This window comes from Diadema setosum, chromosome 5 (genome assembly GCF_964275005.1).
Source record: "Diadema setosum chromosome 5, eeDiaSeto1, whole genome shotgun sequence".
Taxonomy (NCBI): Eukaryota; Metazoa; Echinodermata; class Echinoidea; order Diadematoida; family Diadematidae; genus Diadema; species Diadema setosum.
The window spans coordinates 25805503-25827907 of NC_092689.1; the positions used below are offsets into that span (position 1 = coordinate 25805503).

Here is a 22405-nt window from a genome sequence, read left to right on the forward strand (position 1 = left end):
TGCTACCATTGCTTGCCTAAACCATATATCATTGTCTTTTAATCTTTTCCGTGTTGGTTTTATGCATGACCGGCGGAGCTTTTTCAAAAAAAAAAAGGGGGGGGGGCACTTCCGGGTTTCTTCAGTTGACAAGTAAAAAAAAAAAACAAAAGGTCTTCAGCGGAAAAACATAACCTTACCGCGCTCACACTTTAAGATTTCTATTTCTTTTTAATGCCGTCACTTACGTACTTCCGGGTTAAAAAAAGTGTGTGTGGGGGGGGGGGGGGCCAAAGTGATGACACCTTATGTATTCCTTTGTGTGGTGCACAAAAAGTGTGTGTGTGTGTGGGGTGGGGGCGAGCCCCCTGCCCCCCCCCCCCCCCGGTTCCGCCGGCCAATGCCTGATCCTTTAAATATCTTGTAACTGTTTATTTCTTGTTTGTTTTTTAATGCTGTAATATACATTACTCATGGCTGCCAACCTTGAGTGAGAGTTTGGAGTGAGACATTGTGAGGGGTGGAGCGACCAAGCCTGAGATGGGGAGCTAAAAAGACCGAGGGAGGGGAAGATGGTGCAGGTAGGGACTGGATGATATTGCTGATGGTATTTTGACTTGAAAGCACATTAAGAATTTCATCGCAAAACGAGCTAACTCCATTCTTCTTAAGTTGAGATATTTTGTGACTAAAACTGCTAAAACAAAGAAAATAATTAGAAAACACAGGATACTTTTAATCGTAACTTACTAGAATATTCCTTAGTACGTCACAAGTGGGGTATTACTGGAAAGGATTAATTTTGCTCTATCTGATGATGGACTTACTTTGAAATGCTTAAAAATGGCACTTAGCTCATTTTGCAATAAAACTCTTTACATGTTGTCTTCTCTTCATTTCACATAGATTAGTTACTTACAAATTACTATTATTGTAAAATTTCACAGACATTAATTATCCTCCTAACGTATTCCATCACAAACATGCAGACACAAACACACTCTCTGCCTTTATATCTCTCTTTCACACACACAGACACACTCACATCAGGGGCGGATCCAGGGAGGACCGCAACCGGCGCACGCCCCCCCCCCCCCCTTATTTTTTGTTGAAACAAAAGAAATTAAAAAAAAGATGGGGGGAGGAGTGCGTGCGCCCCCCTCTTTAATTTTGTAAACACGCCCCCTCTTTACGGAATTCCTGGATCCGCCCCTGCACATGCACACGAACACACAAACACACACACATACACACACACACACACACACACACACACACAGCCTCATACATCTAGTAACCCTACACTCCCACAGACACTACACAGAGAAAGCTTGATGGCAGAATATTGTCCTGAATGAATATATCCCAAGTTGGATGAGAATATTACTGGTAAGCCACTGTTGATTAAAAAAACAACAACAAAAAACTAGAAATGTCGCTACGGCGACTGGTATGCCTCCGCCATAATGCATGGTTCTCCTAATACATGTAGGTCTATAGTACAATGTCTTGACAATGTGTGATGACAGTTTCACACAATTGGCAAAATATTAAAATGACAGGTTTGCCACAAAAATGTGCTGAATGTTCACTTTCCTAGAACTAGGTTCAATTGGATGAATGATTAAAACGGCAGAGTGCAGGTATTTGGGGGAACTGATGATTTTTACTTGACTTTTGACCCTTGACCCTTTATGAGTTTATGCATTGAGTAATTTTCAAGGTATTGAGAAAAAGTATAATTTCAGTATCAAATGGTAAAATAGTATTATCTAAACCTGGCCTTTGACCTTTGACCTCACAGTTCCGAAGAGAATCACTGTTAGGTAGAACATGCCTAAATATGGAAGTTTCATGAGAACACCTTGAGTTACTTTTGAGATATGGAGGAAAAAGTGCAATTTAGCACTTTCACTTGACCTTTGACCTTTGACCTTTTGGCAAGAAACTTCCCACAGAATATATATTGGGTAATACATGCATACATCAAGTTAAAAAAAAAAATCCTTCAGGCATTGCATAAATATAAGGAAAATTAGTGATATTTTGAGGAGTTGACCTTGACCTTTAACCCATGACCCCCAACTTTACTAGATAATCACTGCCCATCGGTACATGCATATATACTAAGTTCCATGAAGATACCTTGAACCATTTGCGAGATATGGAGAAATACTTGAAATTTCAACCTTTTTTTCACAAAACAACCCGTGACCTTTGACCCCGTGACCCTAAAATCCAAACAAAGTATTATCCCCCCAGGATATACCCTCATACCAAGTTTGATGCAAAACCACCTCACGGTTCTTGAGATATCAACAAAAACAAAACGGGACGGACGTACGTACGGACGGACGTACGGACGGATGTACGGACGACCCGAAAACATAATGCCTCCGGCCACTTCGTTGGCGGAGGCATAAAAAAATGGTTGTGTTGTGTCATGTTCAAATACAGGAAAATGCATTAACTCACAGGAAACAAATTGACTCCTACCACTTATATAGTGGTGATATACTGAAGTAGGCACATTTATGAAATATACATAATAACATTGTATCTCCCGAATTTCTGGGCAATAATCTCTTCTTCTCTCTCTCTCTCTCTCACGCACACTATATGCAATTCTATAGTGAGTTAACTCGGTACACTGTCCAACTTCTACATCATGGTTGTATCGCAATGAATACAGAAAGTTTTTGATTTGCTTTGTTTACATATTATATTTATTTTTGGTCAGTTTCAAATTATTTCCTACCTCCATAATGCTTACAACTCATTTACTGTTTTCCTTGGAAACTTGTAATCTATATGTGCTTTAGCTTTTTGTAGGTTTCCTTTATGTTTCTCTCTCTCTCTGCAATGCTCTTTTGCATAAATCTGCAATATCAGCATAATGACCATTAATGTATAATTTTTACTGTATATAATTTTTTTGGAGACATTATTTGTGCATGTTATGTATTTTACGTTATTACCAGAAAGTATTTATTGTTTATTTTATTAAGCAATATGAAGATAAGCTAAGCTAAAAACTGAACCCCCTCCACACACACACACACTTATCTCTTCACTACACTGTACAGCATAGATGTGAATCGTAACAGCAGAAAAAAAAAGAAAAGACTGTACCAACACTGCAGTAGGTTTTTTCTTCATTTACTGGGAACGTGCAGACAAATCAGTTATGAAGATGAAGATTTTTTCTTTCCATGTTTGCATGATGCACATGATGATCTGAAACAGCTGTTTCACACGCATTCCATTTGTGAATTCTTTCAAGAGTCAAATCAATTACTATTACACTTCCTCTATACAGTCACATCTGGAAAAGAATAAAAAGAATGAAAGAAAGAAAAAAACTAAACACGACATGCCTTCCCAGCTTTTTAGGAAGAACTTAAAATATCACAACCTTGAATCCGTTGTAGTCACGGAATTGTGTCATTGAACATCAACAAACACTGGTGCAAAACGAAACTTGAATGCACCAGTTTTGCACATCTATTGTCTACCGTAGCGTCACTAGACTCACATGTAAGCACTCAAAAAACAGCAATATCATAGTCTTTCTACACTGCTGGTCTATCACTCTATCACGTGGAACAAGCAGATATTTCTATTGCATTACACATAATGTAAGTGTGGAATGCAGCTCTGCATTATGTCATCACTTGCTCAATGTAAAGACAAAACTCAAAGAGTTTTCATAGCCGTCACTCATACATGAAATCACATGGACATGCTATAGGTGTATGTAATCTACAAAATGAAAGAAATCTAATAAACATTCTGTGATCTTACATCTCAAAGTATGATACTCAACTTGAGTAATTTTTGTTGATTTATGTCCATGATTGTTTTTTGGCTAGCCCTTTTTGTGAATAGCATGATCTATCTTACTTCTTTTTGTTACCATAATTATCATGATTTTCCATTTGAATAATTGATTTCATTTCAAGCCCATGATATATGCCTTGGAGCACTTTGCTTGGAAACTACACAGAACTATCAGAAGAAACACTTCATAATTGTGTTTATGCATAAGATACATGATTATAAGTCTGAACAAGATGGCAAAATTCACAACAACCCATTTAATATAGAATCCTTTTCTAATGTCTTTTTCCTTTCACAGACTATTGACTGTATGGCACATTACAAACAAATAGAGAGATATTAAGAAATAGCATTTATATGCTCAGATATCGTCTAGAGAGACAAGTGGTGTGAGTACTGCACAAAGAATGGCTTTAACAATCTCGGGGGTCTTAAATGGTTGCAAATATTAACAGGCATGCCATGTACAGCAACAATAACACGACTTTAATCACACAGAATTTCGTAATTGATCCAATATTTCAAGCATGTCACGATCAATTTTACCCTTCATAATTATCACCATATCAAGCAATATACAGCATCATATTTTTTGCTAAGATCTTAGAAATTTCACACAGGATCACAAATTTGTAATATCAATACAGATTACAACAGGCAAGAATCTACAATATTTTTTAACTATGCTTCAAATACCTTTTTTGATTTTTTCTCTTAAAAACTCAGGAACAGGCAAATCATAAATATATTACACCCATGATTAACTCTACTTGAAGTCTCAGAAGAATGCAATGATAGATTCATTTGTTACTTTAAAATGCCACATCAATACAAGAAAATCTAAAGAAAACTGCCGATAGATCACAGACTTTATGCTATAAAGAACATAAGTGTTTGTGGAACTGTTTGCTTTAAGTTTCATGATTTATGTGAATAGAATACTCTTTATGAGGGTATATATGAAAAAAAAAAATCTTTAATCAGTTCATCTTATTCTATACGTGCCAGACAGCAAGCATTACTCTCAATTTATGTAAAGAGTATTCAGAAAATATGGTAGAGTAACATCAACAGTACATGTCCAGTATAATCATAAAGTGCTAAAAATATTGATGTTACAAAGTTCGAAGTTTTCAATCTTTTCAACTGAGAGGTTTTACACTTCTTCACCATTGTTATCAACCATTCAGCAAATTTGAGCCATTATCGACCAACAATAGTGACCGACGTCAAGTTGTTGGTTAGCTAAGCTATTGAAATAATCACTCATCCTGATTCTATCTGCAAAGACGTACATAACAACAAATGAACAGCATTTTACACACACAATAATTCATATATCCAACTGTCATTGAACATAGGAATATTCAAAATCTATGGAATTTCATCCTAATCCTACTTTACAAATGCATGGTAGTTTATTTCTGATTTATTGTTACAAGTTCAATTTTGCACATTAACACCTGTAACTGTTTTGTCTTTTCTTTGCACTAGCCCTGCATCAGAGTAACTATGTGATAAGCTCTTACTATGCTACTTGGCAGAATGAAAACACTTCTATGTTTGTTTAAATATAGATAATATAACAGCAGTACGAACACTTCATCCTGTGCCAAGTTCTACATCCACACATATACCACCAGTAACCTTTAGAAATACATATTTGCAAGAGATGAAATAACTATGTGCTTTAACAATGACAGTCAAATTGAAAACCTTAACCTTGCTCAATAAGATAGTAGCCATAATTATATATTTGTACTCAGAATATGAAACATTTTTAGCCTTTTATGCAGCTGGCCATGTGGAAGTGATATATAAAATAAATATACCAATGTGTAAAATTTGTCTCACAACCTTTACCTCCAGTCATTAAAATGCTGAAGAGTATTCAAATTTCTTCTAGTAATGTGTCAAGTGTAAAGAAAATCAAATTTTCACAAGAAAGTTTCAATATGTCAACTCACACAAGAGAAAGACATATTTTCAATTCTATTGTAATGAATGAGATCATGTTTACTCACATTCTTGAATTGCAATCACTGTAAAATCAAGTTCTTCTGCCAATGAACTAAAATCATCAGTTTCCTTTTCATTTTATGTATTTCCCCACTGTGCATTTTTAAAACTTTTACTTCCGACTGCCAATGAAGTACATTTCTTCTTGTTATGAGAAAGAACACAAAGAGGTACTCACAATACAAAGTTTCGAAACAATTGCAAAACATTTCGCATTCTTCACAAAAGTTTCTCTCACACTGCGAGAAAGAGTGGGCAGCTCATCGTAAAGCTGGTCTTGGCTAGAATAGAGCAAAGTTATCTTCAAACTGAACAGTGAGTGAGTCACAATCTAGATTTCAGACTCTTCCCCTTCCACGGTCTCTTCCCTCTCAACGACTACGGTGGTGCCGTCCCCAGTGGTGCCCTCTAGTGACTGGTCACTGAGGAGCCCGTCGACAATCTGCTGCAGGTCCTCGCGCAATTCGCTGTTCTCCTTGACGATGCCGTCCTCCTCGATGTTGGTCTCACACTCCTCTTGCTGATCAATCTCCTCGCCGTCCCGCATGAACGTCTTCCGTGTCACCTTCTTGTGCACAGTTATCCTGCAGATTACAGATCAAGGCACATTATTGTAGACATAAACATGATAGAAATATTCTTGGACTGAGGAAAAGAATGCATGTTGCAGAAAAATATATCTCCACAAGCCAGACTTACTTTGTCTTGCTGGCATCCAATATGCTGAATGTGGTAGACATTTTGCTTAACAAACAAAACTTCTTTCATAAAAATGGAGCAGACTCAAAACTTATATTCTATACATTATTGTGTACACAAAATCAACAGTGCAAGCTTCATAAGAAGACAGTATGAAAAAAAAAAAATATTTCTCCCATTATTACAGATGCTTGATTATTTTACATGTTTGAAAGAGAAAAGGAGATACAATAATATCTGTTGCCATCGTTATGATTCAACTTTGCATTACATTGAATTGAAATTGGATTACAGTTGAACCTCTTGTATCCGGACAAGTCGGGACCGGGGCTCATCCAGATAAGGGATTTGGCTGGATACGGGAGACTCAATGCTTTATACATGTACATATACATACACATGTACTGATGTAGCTCATTGTAGTACCACATGTAGTAATGTGTATACTGCAACCTTTTCATTGTTACATTTGGGGATGTTTGGGGATGTTGAAATGTCTGGAGGTAAGCAATTTGGAAGGAAATTTGATGTAATGTATGTTAATCATGTTGGAAGTAATATGTAATTCATGTGTGTTTGGGTAGGAGTTGTCAAGGAGTTGGGAATCCCCCTTTCCTCCCGTAACTATTAAAAAAAAAAATCACAGCGAGATTGCGTCCGTATAATAGAGAGATCCGGATAAAGGGAGGCCGGATAATAGAGGTTCAACTGTCCTACATTATTTGCTCTTCAGCCTTAAATGTGCACATAGCTGTTATTTACCAAACATTACATGAAGCTACTACCTCTAAAACTTGACGACTTAACAGTTAGAAGACCTATTCTGGGGTTTGAATGTAAGAATCAGACAGGAGTCCCTTTAGATATGGCAGAAAAGATTGCATAATCAATTTTTATTGAAAGTCAGTTCTGGACATCAGTACCAATTTTCAAAGAAAGAAAGAAAGCCATAATATGATGTTCTGATTACTGTAAAAGCTTTTACGATTTTCATGTACAGATATTTTCGCAACCAAGGAGGTCACAGACATTTTCGGGAGATGTTGTTTTCGCGATTTGACACCGAGGCTATCGTTGGTGTATAGAAGCCTGTCTGCTCATTCTGCCACTTTATGTGATCAAGATCAGGTGGCGATATTTCTGCATGTTGTTAAATCTGTGGTCCACCAGTGATTTCCGAAATTCATGAAAATTATACTGTTGCAAAAATAACAGCTTTGACAGTATACCCAACAAAGCATGGTAACTTTTAGAAATTGGTGACAGGGGATTAAGATGGGGACGAGTATCTGGAATCCCATCTCCTGACATCATTGTCTCCTTCAAAAAATAACTTTTACAGCATACCCAACAAAGTAAGGATTAGAAACAGGTGACGGGGATTAAGATGGAGACGAGCATCTGGAATTGTACCTCCTGACATTGCCTCCTTCAAAAAATAACTTTTACAGTATACCCAACAAAGCACAGTAAGGTTTAGAAACGGGCGACAGGGGATTAAGATGGAGACAAGAATCTGGAATCCTACCTCCTGACATCGTCATCGCCTTCGCCCATGGCACCAGGGGGCAGCTGGGAGGGGTCAATCTCCACGGGGATCATCTGCACTGTGCGCTTCTTGATGCGCCTCTTGATCACCTTGCGGATGGTGCCGTCGTCGAGTGTCTCTTCATACTCCTCAATCTCCTCTTCGACATCTTCATCACCATCCACTGCAATGGAAGTCAGGACATGGTACCAGTGAGCACAAAGGAAACTCCACGATAGAATTTTACTAAGTAATCAGCACTTCATTGTGACTCCACACAAAGAAAGGGTTTATAATGTTTGTTGATATTATGTATACACAGTCTGTTTTCAAATTTGTCTTAGGACTCTTATTTGGTATCTTTCAATAAAACTGACATTAAATTGAATTTGATAGAAAATGGAAAAGAGATGAAAGCTTTTCTCCAGTTGATGCACAATAACAAACTAGCTTGTGTCACAACAAAGCTCATACAATCCCCTTTTAGCGAGTATGGATAAAATGGTTCATATGACATCAGTGTTTGTAAGTACTTTCTGAATGGAATATTAAGATTAAAGAGTTTGAGATTTTTTACCTCACATATCACTTGAGTTACATTGAGCAACTTTCTTCAGGCATGCACAATATTATTTTGATCTCCTTGACATGTGATCAGAAGAAGTGGAAGCAAAGGCATGTAATGATAACATATAGCAAGATATCAGATAGCTCACATCGTAGACAAACTGGTATAAAAACTGATAGGTAAATGAACAGAGACCAGATATACCTACATCTTATTCCTCTACACACATTTCTATCTACAAAATGCTGTGCCCTGTTTTTTCTTTCTTTCCCTCTCACAAAAACTCAAACTCTTGCAAAAATAGGCACAAAAATGGAAAAAAAAAAAGACGAGACAAACTTGCAGACAAAAGAGGATATACTGCATACCACATATATTTTCTAAGTCTAATTTTTCATGAAACTTCCTGATAATTTCACGAGCGATTAAATTTGCGATTGTGGAGTATAGTAATGAATGGAGATGTGCACATCACATTCATGTCAAGGTCGGAGTTAATAATTTTTTTTTGTGTTGTTAAATTCATGGACAGCACCTAACTAGTAAAATTTGAAAAAAATAAAACCTCACCAAATAAATGGCATTTACATTAGCACCTACATTGTACATGTAAACAAAAGGAAAGGCAGAAAGAGTACCAGGTAGAGAGATATGAAAGAAGACTCAAATGTGGAATGGGAGAGATAGGGCATAAATATTTGCCTGTATGAAACAAAGTGAAAGATTCTCATTGTCTCACCTGGTACATCCATGTCAGGTGGGAACTCAATGTTTGGTTGTGTCTCGACTACTCCGAGAGGGGCTGTCGGATTGAGCAAAATGGACAAAAAATTGATCAATGTCAGAAACCGGAGTGATGATCAAATACACAAGCCCTTGCCAACACTTGACACACAGCCATGGAACAAAGAATGAGCTGCTGGACATAAAATGTATTTCAAAAGCAAATCACTGTCAACTTGATATGTAATATGACAGGGGTTGGTTATCGGATATCATAGCACCTACAATAAAGAACACATGGAATGGTAAATACAGATATGTGTGTATGCAGCCACACTTGTTTGTGACCATGAAATCCATACAGTGCTTCAACCAAGCATGGAGACAAACACTTCAAGTTACACACAGAACATTGAGGCCACATTTCACAAACTCATAATGGTGAAATCACACATGACATCAAGCATGCTGTTATATAATCCACACACCATGTTCCTTTTTTTTTTTCTTGTATTTCTGCAACTTATTTTATTACCACAACCTCACTGATTATCATTCGAAAAATGTACCAATAAAGGTTTCTGCATTTTTGGAAAAAAGGTTTATATGTAAAATGAAAACATATTTCTTTGACCTACTGTAAACATGGAAATTTTCAAGGTGTTCAAATTTTCGCGCATTTTGCGCAACCAGAAACTAGCGCAAAAATAAAAGCATGTGGATATTTTTGCTCGCCCTGTGTTCCAGTAGTTGATGTCTTGATTCTGCAGAATTAAAAAAACGCGAAACTTATCTTGCTCGGCTGAGCGCGAAAAATTAGTTGCACAAAAATATCCACTTTTACAGTATTGACCTGTATCAAAGCTGCATTTTTTTTTTTTTGGGGGGGGGGAGGGGGTTTATGGGTTTAATAAAGTGTAATGTGAACATGATTTGAAGCTGGGGAAGGAGCTTTGAATTTTCAGCAAAGGAAATGAGCAACTTATATGATGTGAATAGCAGACACTTTTCTTAGTCATGAAACATACATATGACTGAACATATTGGTTGAATCCTTCAACCATGCCAAACTGTTCAATGCAGCAGGATTTTCTTCTGATAATGAAAAGCTTTCAATAAATCAGCATAGTTGCAGACTCAGAACTCTTCTGGTACCTTCTTCAGTTGATGTCATCTTTATACTCAGAGACCATGTTTAACATTACATAAACATATAAAAACAAATGGCCATACCGAACAGCTTTGGTATGCAATGAATGTCTTTTTTTTAAAGGGTATGTTGTGTTGTAATCATCAATCTAGGGTGTACTTCTGTAGACTCCTGTGTATGCTGTACATAATAAATTCCAACAGACAAGGAAGGACTTTTAAAGTTGCTTCTGGAGTTGATGCGTAGCATGAGGGCAGTTTGACAGACAAAAGATGTGAATACTTGATCATTTGGTTTACCACTTACATCAAGTGATAAACATTAAGTGATCATTTGTTTTTGATGTTAACATGTTCTATGCTCACTGTCAGAAAGTTCAAATAGGCAGGTATCCAGCCTCATCAACAGAAGACCAACCAGAATTCAATATCACAGCATTTTGAGCAACAGCTGTGAGAGCTGGGAATTCTTTTGGTTTACTGTAGAAATTTGAATGCATGAAGAACATTCAATCTGATATTCTGATTATGATACAGGTAAATTTCACTTGGTACTGCATACTATGGTCTACAATGATGTGAAAATCTAGCTTTTGCTATTTCTTCAGTCTCTACACAGTCCTATGGCTCCATACAGGAATGCTAGCAGTGACACGAACAATGCCTAATAACTCTCATTTTCTATCAACTATGCTATAATACACAGTTTGCCAACTATTCTGACAGCTCAAGGTATATTACACTGAAGACAGCTCTTAACGCTGTCAGAGACAGACAGATGATCAGCTACATTGAGAATGAAAAAGGGCACTAGATTTATTGCTCCTAAAAGATAAGTTACTAGGCCCTTTCCTACAGCATGTGACTTTGAAGCATAGTTGGTTGTTTCACTTACATGTAATAACTGACTTTACCATTATTTTCATGAATGCTGTTATAAGACCCTCTAATTGAGCATTGTTTAACCCATTGTAGACTAGTCCCGAGTATACTCAAGCACGTGTCCATGGGAAACATGTGTTTTAGTAAAATCAGCTTGTCCTCAGCAGGTTGAAATGTATTGAGCTCTGAAAAAATCTGTCCTTTTTGGACATTTAGGCCCGAATTCACGAAGGTGGTACAAATGAAACCATGGTTTAAACCATGGACAAAAACTATGGAGCGCCAAGTGTCGCATGGAATATTTCGTTACGAAATCAGTCATTTCATCGATGAAATGATTATTTTGTAAGGAAATGACAACATTTTATAACTAAATGAACATTTCGTCCACGAAATTATAATTTTGTTAACGAAACTGTCATTTTGTCGACAAAATGACCAATTTCGTAACGAAATATTCCATGCGACACTTGGCGCTCCATGGTTTTTGTCCATGGTTTAAACCATGCTTTCATTTGTACCACCTTCGTGAATTCGGGCCTTAAAGTTCACATTGTCCATGTCCTTTTTTTCACTTCTCTTTGGAAAGATTAACTGAATGAGCACATGAAATGGTATCTTAAAATCTTGATATGTTATATTCTGAAATTCAAAAATATTTGCTTCATTGTGTTTATAACAATAAATTTCATCCCACAAAATAACTTGAACACCATGCATTTTGTTTTCAAATCAATATGAAAGTACAGTCTTTGGTAGTTCCCTATTGCAAAACTTTAGAAAACTAATATACTTTCATCCAATAGCTTTGCTATGTATATGACAACATCTTCACAACTTTAATGTCGTGTAAGATTGCCCACAAATGTTCACAAGATGTGATATATGGTTTAATATGGGGGCGGGGCTCAACTTTAGGCTAACAGTTAAGCAGAGTAACATGAATATTTTACTTATGCTTCACAGCTTTTAAGCTCATACAGGACTGTTAGTATCAACTTTGAGGTAGAATGGTGGTTATGGGTGCAAAACAAATGGGAGGGTGACGTGCAGTAGAACTGCAAGATGGTAAAAAAAAAAAATGCTTTATGGTGGAGGATATCAACTCAAACACTGAATGAATCACATGTTATCCTACTTGACAAAGGTATTATGTCAGGTTAGCTCTCAGTCTCAAGGAGTTAATTCCCAGTTGCAGCATTTATCACAAAGCTCAATTTGTTTGGCTCATGAGTAAATCAACCTATATGGCAAGCATATGTGGAACATCTTTACTATGAAAAGCAGCCTCTTTATGCTTTTCTCAATATATTACAGAGTGCATTGGCAAATGCCTTGTAATTACCATTATCTTAGGATGTTATAAAGTAACAGAAAATTTGTGACAGAAAAGTGACAGTGTACATTCAGATTTCTGAATTTGGTACAAGTTTACGGATTACAAGCAGCATTTTATGGGGTGATGATACTTGTGCATGGGAAACTGATGTTTATGGGTGGGGGGAAAAGAAAAAGAAAAAAAAAGAACTTTCTCAAAAGACATCACGAAATGTATGTTATCAGGATGTTGCGTGAAAAGGAGGGTTTCAAAGTTAGATTTAGAAAAAATAGCTGCTGTGTACATGAACACCAATTTTCTATTGACAAATGCCAACATCTGCATAAAACGGTACATTTTAAGAGCATGGCTGGCTATGCTACCCACCACTTGGAGGAAACGTAGGTTGGTCATCCAAGAAATCTGAGATTTCTGGAGTTTTAGGTTCTCTTGGTTGATCATCTGAAAGGTGAATATATCAAACTAAGTGAATTTCACATCACATTTGCTGCTGCAGAACACTTTTAAACTGACTGGATAATAGAAAGCTACAATTTCTCACAATTTCTGAAGCTGCTCACTGGAAATACTTGTCAGCTGAATACAACAGTCACTTATGATTCTAAATCTTCAATGTTTCTTCCATGAGAGAAATTCATGCAAAATTGCAAGTAGCCTCTTCTGGTATAATATCAATTTGAAGATTGGTGATTATTTAATAGCCTCCAAGACAGCATGATTCTCTGTGCAATCTTTTACATACGTAGTCAGTATGTCAATTAACTATTGTCTAAACACCCAGGAGTATATCTATCTTGATTCTTTGACAGGCAACCCAACACGTCTTTGTATCACTTCGGACTGTGCTGTCTTTTTGTAAGTCTAGTACTCTTCTCAACATTCCCCTGTTATTATGAGAGCATTTCCCCCTTTTATCATTTAGTCATCTACATTACATCATATCCATAAACATTAATTCCAGTCCATATTCTGTTAAAACAAACATAGCAAAACTATCCCATTATCAATGTAATCTCACTGCCCCAACACAGTGTTCTCATGAAAAATCTCCCATCTTTTGCAACAGCTATGCTATGATTGGAAGTTCCCATCCCATCTCCAGATATCTAATTATCCTCCTCATCATCATCACCTCCTTCCTTCTTTCTTTCCTCCCCTCCCTCTGGTCTCTCCTCCTCCTTCTCCTCTTTCTCCTTTTCAAGCTGATCTGCAGCAGCCTGGAGATCGCTCTCCGCCTCGTCTTGGAAGAGGTCAACGCGGGGGGTTACTGGACTCGCTGGAGTTGAGGCTAGAAAGAGTAGCCAGCAGCAAGCAAGATGAAGCGTTCAGAAAATTGTGCAGATTTAGACCACATTCGAACGCTCAAAAGCAAACCAATGCGACCAAAACGATACTGTACCAAACCACACCATGCCAGATTGGGAGCATTCGAGTGCTCTGTGGAAGAAGCGTACCTCACAAGTTGATTCTGGACTAGAGTCAGAGGGGTTGCAGTGACAGGGCCATTCACCTGGTGCACTACTGCTACATACAGGTGTCTCAAACAAGAGATCAACTCTTTGCATTATGACGTAGTGCCTTTTACAAGCACTCTTCTCATGCCAACTTCTGGTACAGATATGGTAAGCTTACGGGGCATATCGGAAAGTGGTCCACTTTTGGCTCGGTGTGGTATGGTAGAGTACAGTACGCTTCGGGATAGTTTGAGTGCTCCTCTGTTGCTGTTATGGTACAGTACGCTGCGCTTTAGGAGAGTGCTCAAACGCACCCTTAGTCTCTGGTACTTCCATCCTTGTGTTGACATGGCAACTATTGTTATTAATGTCAAATCTTTATGAAATTCCATTGAATTGGATAAGGTCATGTCTAGGTCTACATATACTGCCCCCTGAATCAGAATGTGATTTATGTATGGAGTTAGGGAAGTCCTCGCCTCTTATCTATCTTATTGGATTTGTCCCATTTGCAGTTGACATTCTGTATATTTAGAAAGTAAAACAGATCAGTGCTCAAGAACCCTAAAAAATTGCTACTATTAGCCACTCATCCATTTAGTACATCCTTCAAGAAAGTAAGAGAAATGTGATTGATGCTATTACATGTCTACGCTGCAAAAAAGTCTACAAAGGGAGTAAAAACAAAGGTAGAAATCAAAACTAAAATCTTATGATTCAAGAAAGTGAAACATTGGAAATGTCTTCATCCATTTTGGGACCTCCAGAAAGTAATGTGACAGAGCTCACATACTCACAATCATCAACACACACATATTTTACCGAAGACCAAGACCCCGTTTACAGTGAGTGAAAAGGCCAGGCTCAGTGCAGTCTTCCTTCCACTGTAAACGCTCAAAAGGCCAAATGTGGTACCAAAAACGGCCGCGCATTTGGCCAAGCTCTGGAGGTAGTGTTGGCCAGGGCTTAGCCTGGGCTTGGCCTGGCCTTTCCTCACTGTAAATGCAAACTGGGCCAAATGCGGTACCAAATTACAACAGGCACACTCCCAATAATAATCATTTGTTTACAGGCAAAGCGCCACTATGACTAAATATTGAAAGGTTTGAATTAAAAGCCCGAGTCGAGCCCTCCACTGTAAACGGACAGAATTGCGAGGCCAAGTACCGCAATTGAGGCATGGCTCAGCCTTTGCTCAGTCCGAGCTTGGCCCAGCCCTGCACTGTAAACGGGGTCTAAGACACCTGAAAATATTAAAGTATGTTTTCAAAATCATGCTCTCCAGCAGCACATGGTAATCGAAGCACAGAAATCAATTGCATGTTTCAAACAACAATTATTAAAGTTGAGCAGTCCAGTGTGGGTGGGGAAAATAAATCAACTGATACAAATTAATACCACATAGCTTAAACATACATAAATTTCATAGTTCAGATAATTTGAGTTACAAAAGTTATGACAACTTCATGATGACCAAGAAGAATTCTATCTTTACAATTCCTGATCACTAGGCATGACTCATCCACATTAAATGTTCACAGTTTATTGCTTCCATTCAAAGTGATGGAGTGAGAGTTTCAGACTGCTTGCGGTATCTTTTTTTCATCAATTAAAGGCAGTGACTGACTCTGTAAATCCCGCATCAGTGCATCTTCATTTGAAAAAGCAGCTACAAGATACTTATTGCCATCACAATCTGACAATGAAGAAATTACATATGAAGCCGTGGACCACCTTTAAGGTAAAATTAGTTGCATAACTGTATCAACCACTCTTAATGTGCAAAGTTGTGAATGCCAAGGAATAACCAAGTTTTCCACTCGACTGAAAAATTGGCAACTCCATCCAGCTTTGACATAAGATAGCAGGGGACACAGAAATATCTGCAAGACTTGTATACACGAACACTTTGCAGGACTTGCAATAAACAAAAACTGCAGTTGTGACCACTTTTATCCTCACTGGTGATTGCTACCTTGTTGCTATCTTGCTGGTGTTTTGGTAAAAATCCAGTATTGTAAAATAACAATTGTTTCAAGGTGAGGCATATGCAGTGCCCTGACGGGTATAATACACCACGGCCCTCTTGCGTAAACAGACGCAATCGAACACAAGTCAGGAAATCAAACATAAATCACGTATCAGCCAATCAGAATGACTATTCAAACACTTATGTCTGATTTTCTGAATTACGTTTTGATCTCAAATTTTATGCAACATGGCCCCAGTGCTAGGAGGGAAAGACAAAGAGGAGAATGTTTCTGATGGGGAAGGCATAAAAACTTACGAGATACTTCCTCCGGCTCTCCTCCAGCCAGCTCCCTCTCTGCCTCCGGCTCCTCCCGGTAGGCCTGGGTGAAGTCGCGGTTCAGCAGGTCATCCAGTTCCTTCTCGTCTTCGGGAGTGAGCTGATCCAGCATCTTAAGGTTGGTCTCCACCTTGGGCGGCACTGACTCGGTCATGCTGCAGTCCTCTTGCACCAGGGGTTGGTCAGAGGGTGGTGCTCGCTGCTCTTGTTCGTCTTCTGGTAAATCTACAGTGAAGATTATGCATACAAAAAGTTAAAGGGATGGTATAGTTTGGCTGAGATGGGACTTCAGGTTTCCAACATATTTTGACGATGATTTTTTGAGATAGCGAGATATCTCTTGAAATGAAATTTGAAATAGCATATAATTCTACTAAAAATTCAGAGTTTACTTGATGAAAATTGGTTAAGAAATGGCTCAGATATCCAAAACAAAGTGGTCCTAATAAATTGTGGGAGCCACCTTTTATTAGGATTGTTTTGTTTTACTTTGTTTTTGTATATCTCAGCCATTGCAAGACCGATTTTCATCAAATAAACTTTGAATTCCTCCAAGAATTATAATCTCTTTAACATTTCATCAAGTGGTTTCTAAGTAGCTTGCAAAAATTTAAAAGCTGAATCCTCACCTTAACTAATACTATACCATCCCTTTAACCACCTCTGAAAACACTCAGATTAAAAATTATTTTCAATTGCGATGAGGAAGAATTTGTACAAATGGCATATTTTTTTTTCCAGAATTAGATTGAAATTAATGAAGTTCACCATAACTGTCACATGGTGGGGTGTTCTGTATATATTGTGAAAGATATTTTCGCAAATGAGGACGTCACAGACAATTTTGTAAGATGTTGTTTTCGCGATTTGACACTGAAGCTATCATAAGTGCACAAATGTCCATCCGTAAATTTAACGTGATCAAGATCAGATGGCAAAATTTTTGCATGTTGCTAAATTCATGGCCCAAAGTGATTCACAAAATCAAACCCTTGGGAAAATAACAACTTTTACAGTATTTAGCCTAAAACATTATGACAAATGATTTTTTTTTTTTGTTTTTTTTTTTTGGGGGGGGGGGTTAACATGAGCATTTTTTATATCAAAAAACATTTCTCCTGTGCAAAATCTGATAGAAGAAATTAATAAAAAAGGCAAGAAAGAGTTTAGAAATACTCCATTCCACTATCAATTGAAGTCTAACTACACTTCAGTCTAAACAGATATTTTCAATACTGAACATTCAAAAAAGTAAAAACAAACATTAGACACTAAGTTTTTACTATAAAAACAATAATGCAGCTTCAGCTCTATGAAAAATGAGTCATTTTGACAACATTTTGACATTTTGAAAAGACAAATTACAAACTAAACTTGCTTCAGAAAACTGAAAATACAGTTGAGTTATTGTTTTACGTATTCTTGCAATTTACAATTTGCTTTTCATTGATTTCACTCAAACATAATGTAATGCATTTCTTACATGACATTTCCGGACAACATTTTCCGATCTAAACTAATGGAAATCCTTTAAGATTTAGGATATTAGTTCTATCCCATCACAGGCTGTCCTGCCATTTTACGAAACATGTTTTTGTTTTCTTTCTTTTTTCTTTCTTTTGGATTCTGCATTAAGTATCAGGGAGTGGTAAAAGGACATAACAGGTTTATGGACACACCTGTCGCGGAGAATTCGTTCAGGACTTCGGCGAAATCCTCGAGCTCCTCGGGAGAATACGTGGGCTTCTTTGACTGCACGTCTCCGACTACATCAGGCGCTTCCAGCTGCTCATCAACCATCGGCTGTAGAGAGACCAAATAAAAGAAACTTTCATAAAACACATGTAAGAATTCACAATAGCATCACTGCATTGAAACACAGGATGGGGGACACAGAATTACCTTACTAATAAATAAATGTGTTTATGAAAGATAAAATGAGAAAGTTCCTTATTAATAAATAAATGTGTTTATATTTATGAAAGAAAAAACGAGAAAGTTACAAAGTAGGTATTCTTCTTGAGGTTATTTCAAATTAGTTGATATGAGTTATTCATAAACAGGTTTCAGTATTAAAAGTATGAAGATAATCATTTAATCCTTGAGTAAACAAGTTCATGATATTTCAATCCAAATGAACAAAATATAAAGATACAGCTTTTGAACTAATGGCTTTTGAGTGTGTTGGGGTGTAGGCCATTTCGGGACTCATTAGTATAACATCCTTACTGCTTTGATGCATTTTCTTTTTAAATGTGAAAATACATATCAAACTTCAGTGATCAGGAACCGATCTATATAAAAAATTAGTAAAATTTCATATGCATTGTATAGTCTCAACAAAAATGTCAACAAAATGAAGAACAGATTATCAAAACGAAACAGCAAAGAAATAACTCACTCGCATGCATAAACATCCAGATCAGGAGGGGAAAAATCATGAAATCCGACTTATATAAAACAAGTATATACATATATGCTTGACGTAACAACTGAACATACAAAGGGTATTACACTTTTCAAACCCTCTCTTCTCTCCCCTCTCTCTCTCTCTCTCTCTCTCTCTCACACATACAAACATGCATCTTGACAGGCACATAAAACAAATATGCACCCATACCATTTCTGTATATCTGCACACCTCCCTCTGATATTTTTTTTCCCCATACTGGACAAATACATTCACGTATTACACACTGCTGGGTAGCACAAACTCCAAGGAACACAATAGTTGATCCCCCCTTTCAAACTCGGATCATGGAAATTCAAACTCTCTCTCTCTCACACACACACACACAGAAACACACAGAAACACACAGAAACACACACATACACACACACACACATGTATTCATCTATGATGATATTTGTAGCATCCTCATACCTATACAGAGACAAAACGCACATCACACATCCGCTCGAGATCTTGCAAGAAAATATTTATAAAGCAAACAAACTCACACAGTTACCATACACATAACACACACACATGCACACACACATACACACACACATCACATCACATACACTAACATCACGCCATACTGCATTGTTCACTCAGTGGCATATGGGACCTATGTGACTGAAAGTAAAGGATGAATATAGATAGATAGTCGTGTAGGGGTACATGTGAAGTGTTCAGGTCTCCATTTAGGATTGATGGCTATGTGAAAAAAAAAAATCACAAAACCAGGAGAATGGGAGGCAACATGGAAATATGGATGATGAAAATGGTGGCTGAAAATTTTGCTAGAAAATCACATGTAGGAGAAATGCATTATGAATGAAAAGTGACAAATTCAAAAAGTATACACTTGTACATATGAATACACAGGAAAAGGGAAACAAACATTACAAAATATATTGCAGCTGAGACATAGCTTGGTCTGACAGCCATTTGAGGAAAGAATAATCTTCATGGAAAGATGAATAAATATAAATGCAATGAAAGCTGCATGCATGAATCAAAACTACATATTTATTTTAAATTATTTAAACATCATGTGTTAAAAGGTCTAAAGTCTTCTAGGTAATGTTGCTGAAAAAGTTACATTTTAGATGCATTTTTTAAGTTAGACACTAAAATGGACAGTTGCTTTCTAGTCATAACTTCCAAATCTACAGTAAAACACAGGTATATTGATCTCCACAAGGTGATGCTGTAGGTAAATATACAAAGATTTATTTACATGAGAAAAAAAAGAAAAAAAACATAACAAAATAAAAGATGAAGGCTCTGTTAATAAAGAACCATATTCAAAGAAACTTCTGGCAACAGCCCATGCTAAATCTAGGAAAGAATTCATTGAAGAAATATGTAATTACTTGGAAAAACATGAGATTACTTGCAAAAATGGACAATCAATGCGATCAGGTCTTGTACATGGGAAAAGTTTCTTATACATCAGTATAAATAGTAACTGACATCAGTATATATTCAGATTACGTCTTGGAAAAAGAAAAGGCATGGCATATAAATAAAAACAATAAATATATATAAAGGATTATCTTATATTCTCTGGCTGTGATGATTTAAGAAAAGCAAGAAATGGGGAAATGGTGGAACAAAGTCAGACTGAAAAAAAAAAAAGAACAGAAAAGGCTTACAAGACATGAAAGGGAGAGATAGAGAAAGATTTGGGAGAATAAATCAGAAAATTAAAGAGTATAGGAAACACAACAGACACTCTTTAAAAGTGAGAGAAGGAGAGAGTGACAGAAAAGGTGCAAATAATATCACGCATGGCAGTAGAGATTCAAGAGCCAATATGAGGGGAAGGGGGCGGGGAAAATGGTACTAAAAGTAATGGAAAATACTGACAGGAAGGGAACAGTCAAAGAAAGAAAAAAAATATCAACAAAAACTTCTCCGAGAATGGAGAATGGAAAAAAAAAATCAGCTTTGATAGACACTTCACTGGTCCATTGTTGGTTTGTACTAGAACTAGCATGCCACATAGGCAAACGATGAAGATGGGGAAAGAGGTAGAGGAGGAGGAGGAGGAGGAAGAGGAGAGTGAATATATAGTAATATACTAAAGGGAGAAAGTATTCTTTGACTGGAAAACACAGTCCGACTGGCTGATCCTTTGGTACCTCAGATGCTGACGGTTCTCCGGATTCTTCAACTTCCTAAAACATGGTATTGAAATACAGCATGAGAAGTATGAATGGTAGAGCTTGGCATTGTAGTGTCCAACAGTACATATGCCTAGTGGACACGAGAAACATACTGCGGCCATGATAATTCAGTGACCTAAGATTTGTGGACAAAAACACTCTTGTTCATTAAAACACAGAAGCATTGATAAAAAATGGTGACTGTTGTTGGTGTTTTTTTTTTTATACTTAATGTGTCCAAGTCTTTTTAACAAGTATCCAGTGAGGCTCTACAAGTTAACATGTCATTTTAATCTCCAGCAAGTGACTCTTTCAATGCCTATGTAGACTATGCTAATTTAGCAGCTTTGGTTAGAGCATGCCAAACCCTCTTTTATGAGTGAATATTATTGTCAAGTGGGAAAAGCTTGATACTGATGATACTTTTAGCTCCAATCACCTTTTCTTTCAAATAAAAGTGGCACATAGAGAGGGCAATGAATATCAATGCATGAAATGTTGATTATTTACAGACAGGCAAAATCATTGTTGTCAATGGTAACTGAAGGGAAGTCAAGAATGGTTTTAAGCTCTTTGTTAGCTTTAGCAAATGCCTCCATGAACTCTTTGATGCCATACAAAAGTATAATGCACTCTTTCATAGTGACAGATGAATGGTAAACATGTTTAAATATGGATTACACTGCCTTCAGCTTTCAAAACTGAGTTTAATGCATTGAAAAAATATGGAATATACTGCCTTAAGCTTTCGAAACTTGAGTTAATGCATTGAAATTGTACAATTGTGCTGAGCAGTCTTGAAACAAACAATCGAAGCAGCTTGAATTAACACAATTGGTGGAAAATCTGATTCATTTTGTACGAGTATTTAAATACCCAGTCTCAGTAGCCGAGAGAATGGCATGGCAAGAATGCAGACTGTCCTACTCAATTCTGTTACAAATTCAATATAACAAATAAGTTCAATCAAACTTTGAATGTCTCTTTATGTTCCCTGCATACAGAAATTGGGAGAATTTATGAACTGTCAAAAAAATTGAGTTTGTTTTTGTTTTTGTTTTTTTCCAACAAGAAAGTGGTACAGGTACATCTTATTACACGAGATGTTAGCAGTGTATTTCAAAGCATAATCTTTTTGGTATTTCAAAGTTTGCCTGGATACATATGACTCATAAGTTATGGGCAGCTAGGTAAACATTAAAGAAAGATACATAAGGGTGTTTATGCTTGCCTTGTAAGCTTTGGTATTAAATGTGGATCAATCTTATTAGGCAAAGATGATTTGTTTTTAAATGCT

The 22405-nt window shown here is 37.0% G+C and overlaps 1 protein-coding gene across 1 annotated transcript in view; it reads right to left on the reverse strand.

Moving 5' to 3' along the window:
* Positions 1 to 3122: 3122 nt before the first annotated feature.
* LOC140228809 (uncharacterized) overlaps positions 3123 to 22405 on the reverse strand; it is a 199809-nt gene continuing 180526 nt past the window's right edge. The window contains exons 54-60 of the mRNA XM_072309082.1: positions 18168 to 18291; positions 16468 to 16713; positions 13859 to 14014; positions 13093 to 13167; positions 9373 to 9435; positions 8066 to 8249; positions 3123 to 6422 (exon numbers count right to left, since the gene is read on the reverse strand). Of these exons, the coding sequence (XP_072165183.1) occupies positions 6170 to 6422; positions 8066 to 8249; positions 9373 to 9435; positions 13093 to 13167; positions 13859 to 14014; positions 16468 to 16713; positions 18168 to 18291 (1101 nt within the window). The 3' untranslated portion in view covers positions 3123 to 6169. The remainder of the gene's footprint in view (positions 6423 to 8065; positions 8250 to 9372; positions 9436 to 13092; positions 13168 to 13858; positions 14015 to 16467; positions 16714 to 18167; positions 18292 to 22405) is intronic.